The sequence below is a fragment of the Tigriopus californicus genome, chromosome 10 (genome assembly GCF_007210705.1).
Source record: "Tigriopus californicus strain San Diego chromosome 10, Tcal_SD_v2.1, whole genome shotgun sequence".
NCBI lineage: Eukaryota > Metazoa > Arthropoda > Copepoda > Harpacticoida > Harpacticidae > Tigriopus > Tigriopus californicus.
In genome coordinates, this window is record NC_081449.1 from 4,571,708 (window position 1) to 4,595,524 (window position 23,817).

Consider the following 23,817-nt stretch of genomic DNA (forward strand, 5'->3'; position numbering starts at 1 on the left):
AATGGCAATGTGAAATGGATCCAATTCGGATAAAGATTTGCGTATGTGTAGTTTGCGAAGAGTAATGGTTTGGATGGGGGACAAGTTCAATTGGATTTGGATCCTCCTCATTCCCTGGCACCCAATTCCAATTCCAGTTTAGCCTCAATATGTCAGTTCCATAGAACGAGTTGGGTTTGAAATCCCACGGAGAGCCAGAGAGCCAGAGAGCCAAAACAATTCTGAAAACAACGAGCGTACCCATTCTTATATTGGGTTACTAGACTACCCCATTCTTCTTGGCCTTTCATCACTTGATTACTGTGGTTTGTCTCACCAGATTTATGATGAATGTGCTGGCGGCAAGGGGAAGAAGTACTCGCATCCTCTTAATGATTACTAGACTTTTGTCTCGTCCGTCCAATCTCTTCTCCCAATACCAATGTGATTACAAGACCCATAAACGACTACCACCACAGTATACGAAAATGGTAGAAAGAATAAATAGCTTGATTACCCTCAAGCAAAGAGGGTGGCTTGCTTGAGACAAACATTCTGGGATGATTGAGGGGTGGAGGTGAGGGAATTCCCTCTGGAAACGACTCATTTTTCCTCCATTCACACCGCTCCATGTACGTACGTAGAATAGAATACGTACAAGTAGTGATAGAGCGGTACAAGGATCTTGATTTTTGGATCGAATACTGCAAAAAAACACCTCACGAATGCGGTATTTGACAAAATGGCTCGACTCCAGACTAATGAATAGTGTGGATTAATTGATTATGGTAACACGAATCATAGAGTACTTAGTTATTAATAATCATCTGGTATTCACAAATTTAAGGGCATTCAAGATGACCGAAAAAATCATTGATGAAAAATAAGCCTGACATTGTCTCTAGAAAACAGCTGACGATACTAGTAACCGTTCTCTCAGACTCGAGTCCGGACTCGTCTGAGCTCTAAAGTGGTTCTCAGGGAAAGCGAAGCAAGGACGGAAAAATACATCATGGAATAGCTAGAACGCATCGATTTTGGCGTTGTCTAGAACAGATGGAAATCTTTTCTCTTGTTCATGTTGGGCAACTATTTTTCGAGCAGCTTGTTTTTTTTTACACCGATGGACCATCCAATTACGATCATTTCCGATCTAACGTTTGTGGAAATACCCCTTATATGTAGCTTTCAAGTTGGCGAGTTCCACGTAATCGCTGATTAACAACTCTCGTTCCTTTCAAGAACCTGATGCAATGGAAATGGCCCTCTATTTGGAAGCATGTTTGAGATCACCCAATTTGGCTTAATTCGCATTCGCTATTTAACGATGTTGTGCGTACGCCAATGTTCTGTGCACTCAAGGCACATTTTGACGATGTTCCTCCGTGGAGAAATCCTAGATAGCTATATGTTCAACTGTCCTCAGGACACACTCATTAACGAACAGGCGTTGTCTGTGTGTGACTGATCTCAGGTGGAAGACTTGCAGCCGTAATCATCAACAACAAGAGTAATAGTATGGCTTTGCATTTGGTATTGCAAGCTCGATGTCTTTGAATGCCCCAAGCAACTGCGAGGAATGTATCAGTTAAAACTCGTGATCTCGAGTAGAAAGCATTAGAATTCCTTCCAAACTTTCAGATGATCTCAAAATATTCTCTAATGGAACAGGATATGCCTTGCTTCATTTCTTTATCCCCTTTCATAGTTGCATTAAAAGTTCTAGTTAAAAAACCATGTGTAAAGTTGATGGTTTCTTCCACCTCAATTTTCAGGGGTTCTGCTACATGATTATTATGGAACACCTTTTTACTAAAAATATTTTCAATTGTATTCTGCAACACCTACCAATAAATGAGCGCAAAGCGGACAAAATCATTCACCCTCTAATATTTACTATGCAACTGCTTCTTTTGGGGGATATCTATCAATATGTGTTATAAACTAAAACTTGGAAAAGACATCTAAGCCACCCCTCGTACATGACGATCTCATTAGCGCGATGCCTACGGATGATGACCTCTGTCATAACTAGACAACCATTGAGGCAAAGCTGGGACACAATAGTCCCAGCCAGCATAAAAAGTTGACATTAGCTCAAAGGTCTGGTTAACCCTGAGGACCCACTGAAGGCACTCGCTCATTTGCCATTGACTGAGAGGGAGCAAAAAGCCTGTAGGTGAAGTGATCGAGTGCCATTGATCTTGGGATTGATAACCTTGTGCTGAATTCGAAGCTCCTCATTCACCGGCGAATGTCAGCCATGAGCGGGGCCTAAGTTCCCTTGAAACGGGTGTCCCAGCAAAGATAAGTGCTTTCCATCCCAACATACATCTACAGGGTGACACAAAACAATGGAGACAAAATTATTTCATGTTGCAAACCGATATGGTTAAAACAATGGAGAAACTCTGAGTTTTAAAGCAGGTTAATCAAAAATAATTGAAACTGACTACAATTGCTCTTTTCTCAGAAAATTTCATTTTCCCAATTTTGTATCTGTACAAGAAGATATAATAAGATGATTCTTCAAGCAATAACGACTTCGAAATGTTTATTGACACAACATAAAGACACCCAAATTTTGATATTTTTTTTTGTTTTCCCTCATCTTCCTATTCTCTTTTCACACATTGCATTTTTGATTGTCAACTACAATATAAAATATTTATCATTTTTGTTTCCGTTTATTGTTGGTCACCCTGTTGTAGATCACCAGCTTACTTTCAGACAGAAATGGAGTGAGCAAACGATCCCTAGACACTTCGACTACATTCACATTGGCTTGAGGAATGAATTGAGTACCAGGAGGCAACATCTATTTTGCATTTATTCGCTCTTAGCCCAAATGGAGCACTTTTGGGAACAATGAATCTTTTGGCGCTTCCGAGTCCTTGAAGTCTATTGTTTAATCTATTTCCAGAGATGATCAAGGTTTTGGACTCGCGAATGGAAAGGCTGCTCAAAGCCGGCTTGCGTCTTTGATATGATTTCAAATTGTTCAAGCGAAATTGCTCAGGCTCCAGGAGATTTATGGGTCTGCAGTCGAGAAAGTTATCAGATTGTCATCCCTGGCTCTTACACGCTCTATTTCTTTTTTTCGCATTGTACACAATACTGTCCAATCGAGGAGAAGAACCTCGTAGAAGGAGGGGTTTGAGATCCAGGACCACCAACATGGTTGTTTCAGAAGCCATTTGTGAGCCTATTTTGGTTCATATCCCCTTTTTTGTTGTCCCTGGATTCGAAGACAATGATTTTTCGACACAACTCATCCACTTTAGGAGCTACAATTGCTAAGATGGTGCAGAGGATCTGGTTCTTGTTTTTGCTCGTTGGGAACATACCCCAATGAATGAGTTGATTAATGGGCCGTTATCGGCCTTTTCATGCAAGGCCTTGACACATAACTGTCCAGTGCCAATTTCTCAATCAAATGAGCTGTCAAGGAAAAAGAAAGAAATAACAGCAAACGGAACATGATAGTTCCTTTAATATGGCACACACGGAAAAGTGGCACACACGTTTCTTTGCCGTTGGACCGGCTTTATCAAAGTAGTGCTAATGTAATTACAACATTCCGAGAAAAAAAAATGATCTCGTTTCCATTCATAACCAGGCTGACTTTGGCATGTTCCCACAACCTGATCGACCCACCCCCTGGGTAGTGAGTGATCGCAAATGACGTCTTTGATTGACCCAATTTTCCACTCTATATGATAAATAAGATGCTCAATTCGTTGATAACAGTGCTAGGAAAGTCCGTCGGTCGTGTCGTTCCGGAGATCTCTTTCTATGTTTTTTTCTTCCAATTTTTCGTTGTCGGCCATAGTAGAAATGTACGCAAATGCGTAGCTTGTACTGCCAGCAAACTTCATAATACCCCCCACTTCCCAAAAGAAGAGCATAGCAAAAAAATGCTTCATGAAAGCTGCATGCAGGAGCCATCAATCTGTTTGTCTAGTCCGGAGTGGCAAAAAGACCAGAAAGAACTCGACGAGATTCACTCCTCTTCTAAAGAGAGGACTTCATCTTCCCCTTGTCGCCTCATTCAAGTTCTCTCATTGTCAAAGATGAGATCCAATTTTTCACTCCCTGGTCGGGTTCCAGCGCACCACTGAAAAAATTACTCAGCCAAAATGGGAAGTGTCCCTTGAAAAAACCATGCTTGACAATTTCTAATAGTGCCTCATCCGAGAGGATATCCGCCCCAAAGGGCCCTTTGGGCGGTTGGTGGTGGTGGTGGTGGTGGCAAGGAACCAAACGGATTCATCTCGATCCACCTTGCCAATCTTAGTTGCTCCAAACTCATCTGGAGTCGACTGGTTCTGGCTTAACCACTGGGCCCCTGACTTGGTGACGTGACTGGTTGGGTGGGTGGTTTGATCCCAGATCTTTTGATGCAAGATCAAATGAAATCTTCCATAGTCTGGTGAGTTTCCATCACCACCCTGTTAGATGCCTCTTGGAAGGGAAAAGTTCATGAGAAGGACAGTTCGCTCTTGATCTTTTGAAGGAACAACTTCAGAAACACACACACACCATACACCAATAGGCTCAGCTAGAGACGGGTGACTTTTATTTTGCATGATCCATTGAAGTTAAGCCAAACTTTCGGCACGAAAGAATCTCAAACTCTAAGACAAACTGGAGCTCCTCGGGAACTACATTGGGAGTCCTTACGCTTGATGCAGAAGTACAGAGAGCTGGGACAAATCCCAGGCACTTCAGAATGTCGCCATGACCTAATTACAATCAAACAGTCCATCGTACAAATTTGCCAAGTGGTTGGTGGTTGTCCAACGGAGATGTTCCAAAATTGGGTGCGTGGGATGATGAGCCAAAGACACCATTGTCGGGGTGAGTCGCAGGTGTGTTGAAAAATTAGGTCAATGAGCTCAGCTCTACCTTGATCCACACTTTGAGAGGAGCTCGAGATAATGACCTAATTCCTCTCCTCAATTCTGGGTTTTGGTTTTCCTCCTTGGACGACTCTGCACGTCCTCACCTCGAGCCTCTCTTCAAACCACATCATCCTCATCAGGAACGAAAGAAACCTGGAGAATTGCGGTCTGTCAGATCAGAGGAGAGCCCCTCTCTGATGTTGTTTTATGGCTCCCAAGATGATCTCGGGATAGAAATTAGAAATGCTCCAAACGCACCCTAGAATCTCAATGAAGCTAGTTGGAATCGTTTACTTTATAGTGTGCACAAAAGGTTTCGAATGAATCCGAGAGGTCTTTCCATCTCATCGTTGTATTTTAATTGACACTAAGTGAGCTCTTCTACAATCTGAGACATGTGGGCTCCTAGTCAGCTCCTTTATGGTATAGATTGCCTCTATTCCACGGCTTTGACGACTTTACCAAACATGGATCACGCACAAATACGTGATTCCCCTATTTATTTCGACTTTTTCGCAGTCTTAGCTCATTTAATCCGGAAAGGATAGATCTCTTCTTCTCGTTGGGAATGCATTTGGGGGGCTCCAAATTGCTGGAGCAAGAAATGAGCGATGCACTTTTGCTACCATCTTCTGCAACTCTTACTTCTAAGGCTGTAAAAGCCAGAAGCGAGTAATTCATCTCGTTTTCGGACATTGATGGAGAGGAAGGCGTATTGAAGGCCTTTTAAATCACTTACCATCGCATAGTGTAAGCATCACCTTCTGAGGTTGGCTTGATGAGTCGGTCGCGCTTCAATCGGTTCATTTTGGACGAAATAGCGCCCTTCTACCTTGGCTCAAATGTTTTGGCTTATTTTTGACTGAGTGGCTGGGCTTTTTGCACATTTTTGTGAGGCTCCAACCCACCACAGGTACCTTTTTAGTTGCTGTTGTGCTGTAGGGTATATTATTCTCGCTTTTGAACTCATTCATCTTACAAAAAGTATCGGCAATGAGTATTTTAACGTGAGGCAACCGCTTCAATTTCTTTCAAAAAAGACATTATGTCATGCGAGTATGAGTCGAGTGCCATAAAATGGGTCCATCCTAGAAATCTGACCTGAAAATCGAAATCATGCTCCAAGATTAAAAAAAAAAATGGGATAATCTGTCCGCGGTGGTACTTTAAGTCAGACTAAAGAGTTTCAGAAAATGGCTGGTAGAATCCAAAAAGGCAAGCTATTCAGGGTCTTCAGAGACGCAAACGAGCCTAAGAGACTTAACGTAACGCTTCTACTGTGCTCTTCAATTTTTCTCTAGGCTAACTAACCTTGAGCACAGAGGAAAGAAGACCAAGAAAGTGCGCTGCCAGTGAGTCAGGCTGACCAGTTTTAGAGTGAATGAATGACAACTGAATGGCTGTGAGGATATGGTTTTTGATTATAGAGCCGCTACCTTCAATCGGCTGGAGTGGCTTTGTTCAATTGTTATCGATTCAGCTGCGGTAGAAAACCACAACAAAATTCTTCTTTGTTTCATCTTCAATCCCTTGCGGACTCCCATGTTTAACCTAGAGCATGATTTAAAGAAAATCGTCTACTTTGGTCAATGTATCAGGGGTGCAGGTCTAATCCTGAAAAAATGGAAGCATATGATAGCTTACCCAGTCGTTGATCAAACTGAAAGAAAGTTGATTCCAATTATCAATGAAATATGTGAACGCGTCACTTTGAAAGAAACCAGCTCTTTGCACGGTAGATGGCGACAGTTTCTGAAACTGATGACTCCAAGTTGAAAACGCTTATTGATGTATACAGTCTTGTCTGACCAGGGTCTTTAGTCTTGGCTATCAAATGATTGACATCTTACTTATTTTTGACTCAGATTAGGTTGAATCTGATGTTATACTTGTAACGTTAAACATGAAAATTATCCATGTTGTTTGTTAACGCTTTCAAAACGTGCTTGATAAAATTGGTTTTGTTGTGCGTTTTAGATGGCACAATCTTTCACCACCTAAAATTGCTGCAGCGAAGTGGTCACATCAAGAATATCTTGTCAGGTGCTTGAAAGTTTATATTAGAAGTTGGCCAACATTACATATGTATCTACCGACAATAACCAGTCTCCTTGAAAATGATTTAGACCTAGCTACTAATATGATATTTTTTCAACAATACTTTTTCATCATTAAATGAAAAAAAATAATATGATTGCTCCATGATTTGACATAATTCCATACCTTTTTTTAAATATCATATCATACCACATGGCATAACCGCAGACTTATTGTCTATCTGCTATTGCAGTTAAATTCGCCGAAAGCCAAGCTATTTGGTTGTGAGTCAACCTCATTATCCGCCTCCATGGTGAGAAAGAGCTTTTGTGTTCCACCAGAAGACTCGTTCCCACCCAAGGACCCGAGGACCCACAACCAACAAAGATTTGCCCTCATACTGGCAGACACACTTACCGTATCAGAAGTGAGAAATAAATCAAGTAAATGACCATTTTCTGTCGGACAATTCTTCCCAAGCGAATGGGGACTTTTCCATCTCAAGGACATCCAAAGAACACACAGTACTGCACATTAATGCAAGGAATACTCAATCTATGAGGGCTGATCATTTATTATGAAGGATGCTGAAAATATCGTCGAAAACCCGTTGCTCTGATGAATTGGAAGCAAAACAAATTGCCAGCTTTACTTTTTACGCTAAATAAACACTACAGGTAACCACCGAACTACTGCCAACCTTCTTGTGAACTCGACCCCTGAAAATACTAGCCAATAGCCAGCTTGAGCATACTTGGAACATTGATGGTTCATGCTTTCGACTTTATTTGATCTCAATGCTATTTATGGAGCATCTAGTTTTTTACGTTAATGCATTTGAATAACTACTTGTTGCCTTTCGTAATGCGTCAAGGAAACGCTTTTTAATGCTTTTTTTAAACTTTACTTTCAGTCTCTTGGTTTAGTCGTTCAATAAAGAGACCAAAGAAGTTTGTCGAGTTTTTAAGCGCTCGTACCTCTGAGTTAAAGTTTGGACGTTACCTAGAATGAGCATCCGATCACCACTTTGGGCAGGGTATTTTCACATCGGTTAACGTCCAAGCCCCTGAATCCGACAAACGGGCATTAAAAAACAGGCCTCAGAATGCATTTCATTTGAAGCATCTTGTCCACATGTCCATGGATAGAGTTCTCTCAGATAGAGTTGTAAATGAACTCCGAGAATCTGGACAGTAAGATCAAGGACGAGAAATTCAAATTCATATCATGATGAACCATGTTTTTTCCGTCGAAAAAAATGCAATTCAAATTACAAATCAATAGAACAGTCGGGTCTTAAGTTTTGCCTTTCAAAATGCAATACATAATGGAATAAAAATGGCTCTTTCATTCAGCGTACAATCATGAAGTAAGCTTTGAGAGAAAGTTTCGCTCAATAGGTCGATTGAGATGGAGCTTAAAATGCCATGTCAAAGCATGAACGCCTGTAATCTGAACGGGGAGGCTAATGTTGAGAATATACAACTCCTATTCGAATCGATGCATTGTATTCGTCTTCAAGTGAGAGTGGTACTAGGTTGCTACTATTGCTTATTTCAAATTTCAGCTCGAACCAACGACGGGGTCAAAAGTTATGTCTTCTCAAAATGCAGTTCATAACAGGGCACAGAATGAATGAACTGGCCTAGCCCTCTTCTGTAATTGATTACAACAAGAGGGCCACCTCATTCATTTTGCGCAGAGTTACCTAGTATGCTTGAAAAGATCATAACTTTTGACCCAGTCGTTCGATCGAGCTAAGATTTGATAAACGCAATTGTGGTGACCTTGGGACAATCTAATTCGGAGAAGAACGGAATCTTTTTACTTGAACAGAGCGTCCCTGTCCACGGTCAAAGCAACGTGGGTCCGTTCTCATTAGGAGAAGAAGGCAATACGTTCACTAGAGCCCGAAATGTTCATTCTTAACAAATCCACGAGACCAACAGAATGAGATGGGTTTCACACTTAAAAAAGCAAGCCAAAAAATAACGAAAAAAATGATAACGATAGATAATAGTAATTACGGTTGCTTTAACGTTAGTTCTTTGAGAATGTGTTTCCACGTAAATAATTCCATGTATTTTGGTTAAGTGGTTGTTTCCAGACCGTTGACATTGAAAAACAGAACGCTGTCAATTCCAGAGAAAGGATAGTTAGACTTTCAACATGGTTAATGTCTGTTCTGGTTGGATGAGTTTTCATTGTCCACGAGAAGCTTTGACGGAGACACCCAGATCTAAAACTTGACCAGCTTTTTCAACGTCAGGAAGACCAACAAGATCAACAACAAGGCGGACATCTTATTTTCTAGTTTTCCGTGTATGTTAATGATCTTTTTCAATTAAGCTAATGACTGAGCTCTGTATTCGGTTATTTTGATGATGATGACGATGGAAGGGATAATCCAAGACGCTACTTTGGAACTCCTTGCATGTTGTATTGTTTTATCGTTATCAGCATCATAATGATAATGCCAGGGAGCCACATGTGAAAATGACAATCAAAAGTACTTCAAACATTATTTTCATATGCAGTGGTTGATTTAACCCCATAATGAACGTTGTACTCTAATTGATGTATTCGTGATGCATCTTCGTGCTTTCGTGCTGTCTATCATCCTCAATAACCCTTTTTAGTACATTGATCGCTAACTTAATCACTTCAAACTTCAGCACAATTTATTTTCAAAATCTTCATTTTCTTTTTTTCTTTTTCATGACAAATGCTTAGATTGCACTATAACTTTTTCAGAATAAAACTAGGCTAAAGTGATCAAATTGAATCTACATTGACAACCACCCGTTGAGGCGTTGTTTCAGAAAAGTTTCCAATCGAAAGGATTAACAATGGTAAACGTACTCTCCGTACATACAGACCATACATTTTAGCCGTCTTACAGAATGGAGTACGCGTTCGTTCACTGATATATATTGTGCGGAACCGCGAGTATTTTTATGATTATCTCAAGCTACGTAACTCGAAGCTCGTTCTTCGTGGTCTTGAGAATGGATGGCGGCCAAGTAAGCCTTTTGTTTGCCTGAGTGGAACGCACGGGCTTTTTCTTGGCAAACCAGAGGCTTTTGAGAGTAAAACAATGGTGGCACCCAAGTTGCTATTAATCATTAACACAGTACGTCACCTTCGTCTTAAGCCGAATGATATTGTGCCAATCCGTCTGATCTAGATCGACAAATCATACCGGGTTAGTTATTAAACGCAACTTGTTAAGCACAATTGTACATATTGTGAGTTGACCTGGCTACAGTGGTACCAAGTACAAACAGGAGGATTTGAGTTAGTATGGCCATCATGGTAATGGTTCCCGTAAGGAGTTGAGTTTATCTTTTTGACAGCATCTTGCCAACCATTGTTTCACTTGTACAAAGACACACAATTCTGTAGCAGAGTGGTGGGAGGAACGAATTAGGTTTCACTATGAAATTCATTCCTCCCTGCAAAGTTTTGTCTTCCTGCAGGTGTTGCCAGATTTCCTTTGTAAAGTTCGTTCATTAGCCTCAAGATGTTTTATTTTTCCGCCAGGACATGCTTCGTCGAGTCTCTTTCAGAGACTTTTGATTGCTGCATTTCGCTTCTAATGACCTTTTCAAACGCATTCTAAAATATCCATGAAGAGATGCAGCAACCCGTTCCGTTCCAGTTATTGTTACTTTTTCAGAAAATTAACACTCCATGATCCAGCAAAAATAGACCATCGGCAATTTAGCATCGATTGAACTTTTTGTAGATGAAAGTATTTTATTACTTGTTTAAAAGAAGAAAGCGCTTCAAGATTATTGCGAAGAGAAAATTATTGGGTACCAAAACAGGAACATGTTTTCAATTTGTTTTTTTGCAAAAGAAAAAAACTACCGATAGCGCGTTACTTTGCTGAAAAAATAACGGCAACTGAACGGTTTTCAAGCTCTTCCGTTCCCGTTACTTTCTTCGTTTATAAACAAGGGAGAGAAAAATGCGTAAATGTTTCCTAACCATTTTTTTTGAAATCCATCTCACAGTGACTTACTTGCCACTGATGGGAGGGGGAATCACTTTCTTCACATCATATTTATTAAACGTTGAAAAACTGTTCAGAATGAACAGAATGTGCTTCGAATTGAATAAAAGTTGTTCCAATTTTTAGAGGGGGAGATAAGTCGCTTCCCAGTAACTATAGGCCGATTTCGCTCACTTCGAATATTGCGAAGGTGTTTGAGAAGATCATGAAGTCCAAACTTGTTGAATTTCTTGAGGTCAATGAAGTCCTTCCTCCTAGCCAGCACGGGTTCCGAGCACATTCTAACACGGTTACCCAACTGAATGAGCTAAATGCTCAGGTCATTGAAGGACAGGAAAAACACGAGTCAGTTGACGGTGTATGACTTGATCAACCACCCTCTGTCATAAGAGAGCTCCACAGATGTTTTGAAAATTGGTAAATCATACATTGGGTTTGTATGTAGCAAAATATTCATTCGCGATCACAGACACTCTTCAGTGGCGTGGCCAAATTGATTTCATTAACGGCTGTTATCAAGGGTGTGGTTTTGGATCACGAGCCCGTACTTTACACGTCTCTATAGCAAAAAGCCTTCACTTTTTTCAAAAAAAATTCGGCTTTAGCTTTTTTTTTCATTATTTTGCAAATCGTGAAAAAGGTAATTTTGCCCCAATGTGGCCTATAACTTAAACCTCAATCAAACCCAAGGAGACAATCTTTCCGATCCCTCATTAGCACAATGTTTGGATTGCATTACATCTTGAATATGGTTTGACTTCAATTAGTTAAACACACTTGTAATGCAATAAAAAAGTTGGGACTGTACAGTGTTCAGAGAAGGTACGAAAGGTATCTGATATTGTACGTCTTCAAAAGCATCCATGAGCTTTGTCGCAACTCAGGTTTCAGGGGCAATTCTAGTGACCGTAGAGGCTTAATGTGCGTATTGAGAGCACCTTCAAGTCCTCAAGAATCCAAACTAGTTCGAACAATGAAGTCCACTTCTCNTCTGATATTCGTAGGGAATACGTAGGCCTTGTTGATCCGGTAGCATCTTTCAAGTCAGACTTGGACAATTTTTTAGATAGCATACCAGATCAACCCTACATTCAAGGACTAGCTCGGTCTGCCAACTCAAATTCGTTGATAGACCAAATATCATAGAAATATTGAAATGTAATAGATATACGAAGTATAGCCTTCCATTTTAAGAGTACTGGGGATTACATTCCCTGTAGCGGTTAGAAAAGCCCGTGAAAAACCAAACCAAAAAAAAAATCTTGGTTCGTAGAATCTGAAAAATAGGTACAGAAATTGTTCCTAATGTTTGCTCAGCTAAGTAATTATAAGGTCTTCAGAAGGGTTATGTACAAACAAGTTTCCAAGAAATATTCGAGCAATACGTCTTCTACAGGATTACAACAAATTGAAATTTTCCAGAAATTAAGGAAAATTAGATGTTTTAAACCGCAAACTGTTTGAAATATCTATCCTGTCTCTTGCTACCTCACAACTAACTAGCATCAAATTGTGGCACCGTAAAATATTTGTCCCCTCCAGAACCCTTTCGAGACCCGTGAACGTTCCCTTTTTTGTTTTCTCTTGAGATGCTGAGACGAATTTGTCCCCCTAAAGGAGGTTAGGGTATCCAGATCAATTTAGAAATTTGAAGGAACTTGATCCCGTTCCAGTACAGTTTCGGGGGAAATTGGTGGTTGGTGGTTGGAACTTCATATTCCTATACAGTACGGAGAAGTGGTGACGACAGGCTTACAAGTTGAAGACAGGGTAGATTCGTCCTTTCCCATTGGGACCTCGATAATGCAGCAGCCTTTGCCAACCTCCTCCCTATTTGAAAGTTTGTCAAATTTTAGAACCTACGTACGTACTTCCAGACTTAAGTATGAAGAAGGGCGGAAATATTTACTTCCACCCTTTCCACCACCCTCAATTTAAGGCTGAAAGGCAAAATAGTTTGCTGGTGGGAAAAGCTTCAGTTTCCTATGAAATGATGCCAATAATGTTTGGCAGTCTATGGTATGCTCAGAATGGGATCCAATTTTGACTGATCTAGCTAAACATAAGGGATATTTGGTAAGAGCACAGCTTTGTGTTGAATGAGAATGGAGATGATTCCGATCCAGTTTTTCTTGTGAATTTGTCGTATATTCGAATTCTATTGGCTCGGTTAGGATCGATTTCTGAAAAGATAAAAAAAAAAACCACTTCAGATCTTAATTAGTTCCCAATTCTATCGAATTAAAAGCCAGACTGTGCCCTTACAACCTTCAAATAGTAGATTTTTGTAGCTAAGGGTGCATTTGACAAACTTTTTAGATTTTGTGAACATGGATTTATTTTGTGCAACATTAAGGTCGGATGCAGGAGAATCTAGTTCTCACATTGAGGGTCCTTTATGTCACGGTCTGAAATATTTGCAGATCGTTAGTGGGAAACTCTGTGCAACGATTGAAGATGAGTGAGAGGTTGATAAAAAGGGAATTCTCAAGTTGCGGCAAACTTTTTCTCATTGTTCCTTTGGTATCATAACTTGGGGGGGGGGACATAGCAGCACATTTCATGAGCCTTTGTTCCAGATTTTCAGATTTTCGTAACTTGCTTGAAATGGCACTTTTTGGTATGATTAAGCAGACAAATGAATACCCGTTTTCATCCGCCAAAAAATGAGTCATGCAACCTCTACTGAAAAATTCACATAATTCTTCAGCATTTTAACATTCTTGTCATTCTTTTCGTTTCAGGTACGTCACCTCGACATTTCAGCTTTGCTACTAATAGATGTCTCTCATGTCAATCGGTAGCTTTCTCTTTTGAGACTGATCTACAGCGCCTCTGATGGTAGAAATAAGAAACTCTTCAAGTAGAAATCAGTTTAGGCCCGGGAAACAAATAGATAGCGCCTTACAAACACATGAATTTCTAAACAATTTCAAAAGATTAGTGTTAGTTAGATACTTCCGTCAAGTAAATTCTCATGATCAACGACTCTGAAAGCGTCAAAGGCTTTGATGCCAAAAAGAAATGCAGTCAGGTTGCTGTGGGTATATTTGGAGTGAAATAGTTTAATAACTTAACTTTTAAAGGGAAATTTGAAAAGGGTTCACGAGAAGCCTCACAAAAGGTTGTTTCGATGACGATTGACACGTTGAAATTTCTCAACGGTTGAATCACGAAGACTCAGATATTGGAATCGAATTAAACTCAAATTCAAATCACCTGATCAACCAAGTCAAGCAGATTGACCGACAATTGAGGGCCCTAGCTCAAATTAGTATTTGAAAATGTGCAATATCGTCAAAAGCCAAGCTTGCTGCCCCTATCCAAGTCGTCAGGAACAAAGGGTGCATTTCTATTTAAAACCACGTTAAGGCCAAACCTTGGAAAAAAGTCCCTTCTGCCTGAAGTGATGTGAATGGATATACCATTCGCAAAGGAGCAAACGAATGTGAGAGTGCATTTCATCCCCAAGTTTCCAAGCCTTTGTAATTTTGCAACTTTGCAACTAGCTCTGTTGACGCCCTAAACTTTTCCCGCCCTTCTTACTTCTTATGATACTTTAAATTTCCAGGAAAAGCTTCTTATGTTATTCAATGTGTTATATTTGAGCGTGAAATGTAAGAAAAGGTTGATGCAAAATCCCCGAAAATGGCAACAATTATCCCCAACTTACCTTCTTGTCCAAACTGACAGCGCGAGCCTTGTGGTAGACAACTTTCGTTTAGGTTAAGTTAGACCAGGGTTGGTGTTTTTTTTATTCGGTGTTTTACTCCCAATTTTTTCTCACTCACATGCTAAGGGAGAAAGCTGATAACTTTGTGAATGTGAATGATTGTTTATTAGTTAAAATTTCAATGTGCTAAAATATATCCAATTGCAAAAACTAGCAATCCCAATAATGCTTTGGTTAATCAATTTCTTTCCAACTTGCTAACCCTGGTTCAATTCCGGGCTAGTCAAATCCAAGTTTTTCGTACAGGGTAGATTTTATAAGGTGTTAAAGAATTTTCTTTGGGTACAACGCCTAAATTGTTGAACCATTTACTTTTAAAATTGGTGCCTCAATTTCCATTAGTATTATTCTTGTAATAAAACCACAAAAACACTTGTTGAATGACAACTTTCGAAGTAGAGAAGCCAAACGCGACCAAGTAATTACTCATCCTCATGCAGTGCACTCAAGGTTGGAAATGTATGTATTAAACTTAAGAAAACTTAATTGTCTCTTCATAAAACACAAAATTGATCAGTATGACGTAGAGAGTTTCCATTTGATTTTGTAACAAACAAACACAATAGATTTCAAAAGTCTGTAACAAAATGCCACATCTGATCAAAGTTGGGTTGACACATACCCATTGCAAATCATTTCGACCAAAATATGTTAGGTTCAACCTTAACAAGGTACATCGTGCTAATCTTCCACAGCTAATTGCAATCTTGAAGTAACTCATTGACACTGTTGCCCTTTGCATACCATCTGTACCTAACAATGCTTCCCAGCTCTAAAAAAAAATCACTTTAGAGTGTTGGCCTAATTTAGATCTCAATTTTGACGACCAAGAGTAACTCCAAAGCTTACTAAAATCATATTGAGAATTTAATGAAATCAATGTGGAATGACAAACAGGTCGCAATAATCAAATTGGCTATGTGAAAGCAAATTCCATATTATTAAAGCTATGTTCTTGTCAATGTTTGTCCTTGTTATGACTCCCTTTTTTGTCAAATAGGAAGAACAAGAACGTAGTTTAATTCCATAATATGTTAAATTTCACCTGAATGGTAAATAGATAAGTCAAGCAGTTTTTGGTAATTGCAACTTCAAGTATTTAAAGTTGTAAAGCAATGTTTTTTTTTGTTTTTCGGAAAGTGATTTAATATTTCATATAGAGATATAAATAAACATATTCATCTTTTTACATCCCCTAGTAAAAACTGTAAAAGATTATGTCATTGTAGTTGAATTTTTTTGTTCATCCATAAACCAATATCTATCAACAAAGATAGAGAAATTTACAAATAACAATTAATAAGTGGTTCAAAATGAAAACAATGAAACACTATCAGTAGCTACCTACATAAAATGAGGCAGGGCACCTTTCTTATGCATGAATAAGGGTCTTCCAACAGTACAGAAAAGAGGTTTTATCTTAGGGCGTTGCCAGGTTTCCATGAAGGAGTCTAGTTATTGTACACCAATATTTCAGGCACATTTGGGAAAGGTCCTAAACCATACCTCTGTCCCATTTCATTTGCTGGTATTACTGCAATAGTAACTTGCAGCCAAATGATATTGGGGCATTTAAGCAGGAAAGAAAGATGACGTCACCATCAAATTTTGAGATTCAAATAGAATTTCAGTTCTTTTATCCATAAAAGGATTGGTTCATGTAGCATTGCATTGTTATACACTGTCATAGTTTTTCTCAGTAACATGCTTAAAAAAGACTTTTTGTCCAAAAAAGCTATTTTTGGAGTAATTCTTCCTATTTTAGACATGTATGATTTTACAATAGACTTTTTGAAACCTTAGGAAAGTTTTTTTTGTCTAAGATTTGTATCTTGTTTTTTTTACTACCTCTTCTGTTCTGAAAAGTGCCCCTACTATTATCCCAAAATTTGTGTTGACATCATTGAGCAGCTGCTACTTTACTGTCCTAAATTGGGCAGGTGCCAGGGAGACAAAAACCCAACCTGAAGAGCACGCTTGTTCTGACAATGCTGTGAATAAAAAATGAGGTAAGCGATCTTTGCCAACCCTGGTTTGTGACTTTGTGAGCGCCAGTCTAACTCCAGATTATAAGTTACTGCTAGCTCCAGAATTCTAACACGCCTTGTCGAGGCGGGCATGGTAAATTCAGGTGTCTCATCCGGTGGAAAGTTTTCCCTCTCGTTCCAAAACAGTTCGAAACTTGTCCTAGTCAAGTTTTTTTCTTCTTTGGGCGTAATTAGACATTAGGTCCCTGCTTCAGTCTCAAGTATCAAGAGAGACTACTCAAGGGAAGTCCATGTTTTTCTTCTTGCCTTTTAGCTGCCCTATCTATACCCGGGGAGCTTCGGCTGTGTCCTTGACGACCTTGATATCATCAGTTAACTTTCGCAGCTAATGTTGTCCATCGAGGCAAGCAAGTTCCATCCAAACTTGAGTCTCTTGATGAAGAGCTCTTGTGAATTCTTGTTGAAGGTTTCCGAAATCACTGACAACTCGACATGAAACCATTGAAACGGCGTAATGTGAAATACTTAAGGTCTTGCTCGCATGAGCTCTCAACTTTCACTTCAAAGAATGGCACGGGAATACACACCCGTAACTAATTCCAATGGCTGAACTTTTGCACGACTTTTCATTGTCATTCTACCAAAGTTCATTTTTTTAAGATAGTCAAAACAACCATCAACAAGAAGATTGCAAGTCCAGATGGCTAGTCTCTTGTTTGGTGGAACACAGTTGTCCCAGTTCCAACTGTGCCCACAAAAACTTGTCATGATTCTCTCGTTGGGCCGTCATCATGGGGAGGCCAACGATTACTTGTGTATGCGTAATTTATTCAGCGATAAATTAAATGTCTCCAGAACTTGGTTGCCTTTCGTGTCTACTAGAGTTTGGTGGTTGGGCTCGACCACTCCAGGGTGTATTGCATGATTTTGGCTTTCTGAACTTTGTCAATGAATATACGATGAAGCTCGTTCTTAGCAAATTTCGGTACGAGTATGTACTTTCGTTGAGGCCCATAGCTTTAGTTCGTTGAGTGACACTTGAAGAACCAGGTCTGGGATGGAGTCCAAGTCATGACAGCACAGGCATCTGTCGCTAGGAAAAGTTGGACCTGGACGGAAACTTTTTTATCTTGATCCAAAGGCTAATGAGGAATGTCCATTAAAACCTCGAAATTGCGCACTCATCCAAACGCGGTCTGGAACAGGGATTCCTTAAAGGTCCGCAGATTCGCTCCCGTTCCAATTAAGGAAGTGATAAAACTTTCCTTTTTTCCAACAACGCTCTAAAAAGGCAGGGCAAAAAGTGGAACCTACAGTAGGATCCACATTTCCAGTCTCGTCCCAAGAGGAAGATGTCTGTCCGTGAAAAAGAGCGACTGAGAGTCAACCAAGTTTTCCATAGACTTAGACAACTGGAAATGACAAGGGGGGCATTGTTTGTGAGATCACACTTGACTTTGTTCCCCTTTTGAGTCTGAACTCTACTTCCCTCAAATTGATTTTGACATTCATCGCCTGGAACAAAAGCCAGTGTTTACATTTCAACAAACGCCTTTGAATTGGTCTTCCAACCCGGTTTTGAACGTCTCGGACTTTAAGATCTTGTTCCAGCATATCAAACATTCAAGTATTTGAGCCCAATGTACACTCCTGATAAGTAAAACTCAATGCACTGAAATGTAATTTCATTTGAAAATAAGAATAGTTTTAATATGAGTTGTGTTCTATTCCAAGTACGAATATACCTGGAGGCAGTGACCTTGGCAAAAGGTCGCAATCCGCATCTGCAATCTGGCCTTACTTGCGCACAGGGTTGATAGCTCTGAGATTGGAAGGGGAGCCTCGAAGAGGTCCTCTGTGTTGCATTCTCGAAAATAAACTTCTGAAGGACCTTTCATCTCTGTCTCTGAAAATGGGAACTGAGCCAGAACTTTCATCAAAACCCCAGGGCGAGGCGAACGAAAAGTGGGAAAAGGCGGAAAAAAACTTTATCAGATATCTTTCTTTGTGGTTGGTTGGTTGGTTGGCACCGAGGGGTGGGTGAGACTTACTTAAGTCATCGTTCCATATCTAGGAAATCTTCTATCTTGATCTACCCTCGAACACAAACGCTCACAGAGCCTTCATCTCCGTCAATTTCCTGTTCTTTGAGGCGAATCGTCTCTAAATAAACATTCTCATCGTCACTATCTAAACTCGCGACAAACTCAAGTATTTATAGTCAATTCCAACCTGGACTTGTCACTTTGCAACGATCTCAAGCCTGGGAGCCCAATTCTGATTTCATGCTAATTCAAACTTTGATTCACTCTCACTCACACGACTTGAGGTTGGAATTCTAGGCTCTACAAAAACCTTTAACTTTGGGGAACGAAAACAAAAAAGGCTAGATTTTCCAGCACCATTTGTTAAAAAGACCCACCTGGTTTGGGTTAAAAAAACGTAACGATACCCGCTGATGTTGGAGGATATAAAAGGAAAGTTTACCAAGATCCTGGGGAGGTATTCCAAACTCAAGGTGAGGACAAAAGGATCCTGGTTCAAAAGAATAGAGACATACTTTACCGTTTTTTAGTATTAATCTTCGAAGTTGATGTCGGCTCTGATGGTCTTTTTTCCTTTCAAAGTGACAAATCGTTGTTTGTTCGTTTTCTAATTTGATCGACGTCAGAAATGACGGTTGTTTGATATCAAACGACCTTCAAAAAAAGATCTTGCTGGAGCTCGTCAATTCGTTTAATCCTCATTTTCGAGGATGAAAGAATGTTTGACATGAGGAAAATACGTCTCCACTTTTTAGGATACGCCGTTCCAGTTCCCTGGTTTTATTCTACATTAAGGCTTGGACAAATGGACACTTTCGTCTTGGAATAGCAATGAGAGCGCATTCAAGTTTGGAACATTGGGTTAGGTGACGAAGAGGCGTTGGCTGTTGGTAATAGCGCATCCCATTCAAACGTGGTTTTATGAGCCAAGATAGTTAACATCCCAGGCTGCCCCCAGACAGTTTCAAGACCATGGTTCCCAAACATCTCTCATTAGTGGCAAATACGTGAAGTGAACTTGGCGAAACTCGAGGCCGTTTGAGGCCGGAGCCTCGGCTTATCCTTTTGATCTTGGTTCTCTTATAGACTTCCATAAAATCGTGACTGGATATAAAAGTCAACACATTACTCGAGATTTAGGAGGTAATCTTGGATCCCAGACATTCTGTGCCGCTCAGGAAAGAAATCGGCAAGTGTAAATGGGGCAGAGTTTTTTCCCTTGCCTCTAGTTCCGGGTTCGGAAACTGCATGAAATACCGTTTGTGCTCATGTTGTTGTTGAAGTGCGTGAAGAATCTCTATAGAAGAACTTTGTTCCCGCACACGCACATGTGCGCGTCATCTTCTCACCAGTCTTCTCGATTGGCGTGGTAAAGGTCGTAAAGGCCAAAATGTTCCTGGGGGTCGGAGGTGTTCGTTAGAGCAATAAAACCTGATTTGACAAGGCCGCGTGCTTCTCCGACCTTTGTGAGTTATGACGGATTTGGCTTTGACTCCGACCATCTGCCTTGAAAAGCCCAAGATTGGATGAGAGCTCCACTTCAATTCCAATGTGAAAGAACAAACCCCAAAAGTGTTTTGAAGGTCAAGTGAAGTAACTTGGAATTGACTTTACTCGCGTGGAAAGTTAGCGTACAATTTTGAGCTCTAGAGTTGAGGTGAAGAATGGAGAAATCCTTTGAAACGAAATGACGAAAGGCTTTTCATTTCCAGATAATCTGCAGAATGTTACGGGGTTTCCTCTGGAGAATATCTGAGATCATTCAAGAGGGCTTTCTTCTCCTTCTTTGGGGCACTTTTGCGCCATCTTCCACGCCAACGTTTTGTTCCCCCTCTCAAAAGGTTTTTTTTTCCTCTCATAAAGACAATGATCTTATCATCTTCATCTACACAAAACACTTTTTGCCCGTTGTTGATGTTATCACGAAAGAAGGGAAAAAAATCGTGAAAAGCTTTTAACCTTCCTGAGAAGGAGAAACGCGAGAGATTGTGCTCGCCACAACCATTGCTCACTCTCCTGGTCTTGGAACATAACATGCCAATTTGGATCAAGGTCTCTCGATCATGCACACTTCCTTTGCCATTCCTGCACCCACCATCCAATAACCACTGTTGGACCGTTGGTTGACCCTTTCACTGTCGTCCATTCAAGCTCGATGAGGACTTTTCCCGGGCCTCCTTCCTCTGAGGATCTTCTTTGCTCTCGTCGTTTTCCAAGTTCCATCTCTTGAAAATCTAATTTTGGATCAGGGCAGCAGAGCTCGGAAATCTCGGATAGTCTTGCTCGCTTTCTAGCTCTTCCTTCCAATTTGCTCCACCTTTGTGCACTTTATCTCTCCTTGGGTCTTTTCCCTTTTTTTCTATCTGCTCATTGTCAGCCACAAAAGCCACTAGAACAACAATTTCTTGGAGCAAGTCGAAATTACCAGCGCTCATAGACATAAGAGCGCCACAGATCGACGAAGAGTTTGTTTCTTCTCCTCTCAAGGGAGAGAGAGATATATGTGCGTCTGTAATTCAAAGCTCAAGGTCATGGCTAACATTGGAACATCGACTGAAGAATAAGGGATAAGGGAGAAATGGCCATTTCAGCATGGACTCGAGCCTAACCATGCGAACGTGGACCTCGAAGTCCCAATGTCACCTATCTGTTTTCAACAAAAAGTTACAACGCCGCCAGTCGTTCCCAAGAAAAATGTTATGGGTGTGTGGCGTCACATTTGAAATTACAAATGGAAAGGAAGAAGAAAAAGGAATAGACCTCGAGCGAGCCCATCCCTCCCCAAAAAAGCAGAACGAACCAACTTTTTCTCCATTTCTACAGCTCCGAGCTCCAAACTGTTCTTCAAGGACCTTTTGCGGCCTTTGGGTCGCCTTCGAAATAATGAGATAACTTTTCCCCTTTTTTTCATTTAGTGGTTATTGTGAACCATTCAAAAATGGGCTTTGGATGATTAAACGGGCAAGAGGCCAAGACTGGGCCTAATCATGGCATGAGAGGGTGAACATCCGGCGGCCTTGCTCATCCTGACCTGAATATTCATGGCCGAGTAGGCTCCCGAAATTAGAGAAGCGAGAGACGAGCCGAAATCAGAGACATGGTGTGTAACTAAGCTTCTCCCCGGTTCAAGTGCATGTCTGATTTTGCTAACAAAGGATCCTCACCATTCTCAGGAAGCACAAGAAAAAGCGGACGGTGAAGGCCACAGGCATCCCATCCCCCTCCACACTCGCTCGATCTGCTCTTCGCTCTGAGTCGTCTGTGCAAGACTTGGGGAGAAGGCCAGTGCATAAGTATGGCACCCTCCCTCCTCCAGTGGGGTGGTGCTAACCTTTCGAGGCCCATTTCTTGCACTACCGCCACAAGAAGGCACATGAAACGAGCTCGTCGTGGCTTCTACGAGCTCTGGCGAGGGAGGAAAGTCGCAAATGCCCAAAATTTCACTCCAATCTAGGGCCTCCCACTCAGGGCCGTTTCAGCTTGTCTGCTCTTCAATCCTCGTTCGTCGTCCTTGTCGGGGGGAGGGAGAAGTGCTCCATGTCCCAAGATATTGCGGTGAGAGGGGGCGGCAGAACCAACCGTGTCTCCATGGCACTGGACCATTGAAGGGGGCCAAACATTTTCTTTCCTCTCCATTCTCTCCTTCGCTCCCTTCTTCCCCTTGTTAGCGCCATCCCACCCAGTCCTGATGCTGACGTCACGAGACCGGCCTTCGTTCGGGCTTGAACCTGTGCCGCTCACTTTCTCTCCGGTCGACTCGCGCTCGCCCTCCCCTCACTGTTGATCTTCACCCAGAACGAGAAGCTTAGCTTGAATAAGGTGAACGGCTGTCGTTGGTCCGTGGGTTCCTCGTTGCAGAGCCAGGATTTGAGGGTGAGAGTGACTTGACTAAACCTTAACTCGTCCTCGCTCCTCGACGTCAGTCTCGTCCTCGGTGTGGCCTTGTGGGTCGTCGTTGGCGTCGTCAACATCGGTGGCGGTCTTCCTCATATTTGAGTGAACCAATACAACAGCATTTCCCGTGCTCGTGTTGCCGCCGTCGTCTTCGTCGTCGTCGTCGTCGTTGTCGGTCGTTCCACTCATCCGTTCCCGTGGCACCTCTGGTCTTTCCTCTTCCTTCTCGTGGAAATTGCCTTTGCGCGGGAAATTTCTCAGTTCCAAGATGTTCCCTAGGCTCTCGCATCTCTTGGCCAAAACGGTTGAGTCAGCTTCAGGAGGACGACACCAGTCTAACAAAAACTAGATTCGATATAAACACACTCAACGAGAGTAAAAGAGAGAGTGAAAAAGACCTTGGCCGAGCCAGAAGCTAACTAGCCATAGAGCTCCAATGAGATATTTCATCTATCTCAGCTCTTGTTCCAAGATTCAACTGGAGGTGTGAGTGTTTACTTGTGCTACTGGTCCTGCCATAAAAAGTCTTTCAGAGTGAATGAATTGACTTCTTCTCTCATTTAAAAACTCATGTTTCATGCTTCCAATCGCGTCGATTTCAACCTGGATCAATCAAACGTTCAGCAATAATAATATTCCATATGTGTTCGACCAACAGTTAATCAGGTTAATCAGGCTCCAGAGGAGATTCTCCCTTGCCAGCCGTGCGTGCTGCCAGTCGAAACAGTGAGCTGGTGTGGTTCCATCTGATCTCCCGTCTTTTGGCCTTGGCCGCGAATTCGCTCAAAAAACGTTCCCAAATTGGTCTTCTCAATCCACGTTCCGACGTTCTGACATTCCGAACTCTTCGGACACAGTGTGTGTGATAGAGTAATTGCCCGAGAATGGGGAGCGTTGGCGGTCGTGCTGCTCCAAGTTGTTATTGTTTATCATTGGTGCGGTGTATTTGTTGAGGCCCACCATAAAAGATCCCAGCCGAGTCCCGTTGTTTCCATGCCCTGATTTCTCATGGGTGCTACACAGAAGATGTCCATCCAGAGACGACAAAATGATGAAGGATGTTGCGATGACATTCACGCTCGAGCCAGGGACCTTCTCGACAAGGTCCCTCCTTGTACATGTAAGTAGGAAATGACATTACACTTGGCCGGACAGACGAAGGCCTCAATGTGGACGAAATGATCCTCGTTGAGAGATTGTGCTCAAACGCCTCCAACAA

General features: G+C 41.3%; 1 protein-coding gene across 5 annotated transcripts in view; it reads left to right on the forward strand.

The window, feature by feature from the left end:
• The window catches only part of LOC131888555 (band 7 protein AGAP004871-like), an 87,404-nt gene that overhangs the window by 41,014 nt on the left and 22,573 nt on the right, over positions 1-23,817 (forward strand). Inside the window, exon 1 of one of the 5 annotated variants that reach the window (XM_059237437.1) lies at positions 22,847-23,718. The exons of the other annotated variants lie outside the window; for them this stretch is intronic. Within the exon in view, the coding sequence (XP_059093420.1) occupies positions 23,607-23,718 (112 nt within the window). The 5' untranslated portion in view covers positions 22,847-23,606. Of the gene's footprint in view, positions 1-22,846; positions 23,719-23,817 lie in introns of those variants that run through there. 5 annotated transcript variants of the gene reach the window in all.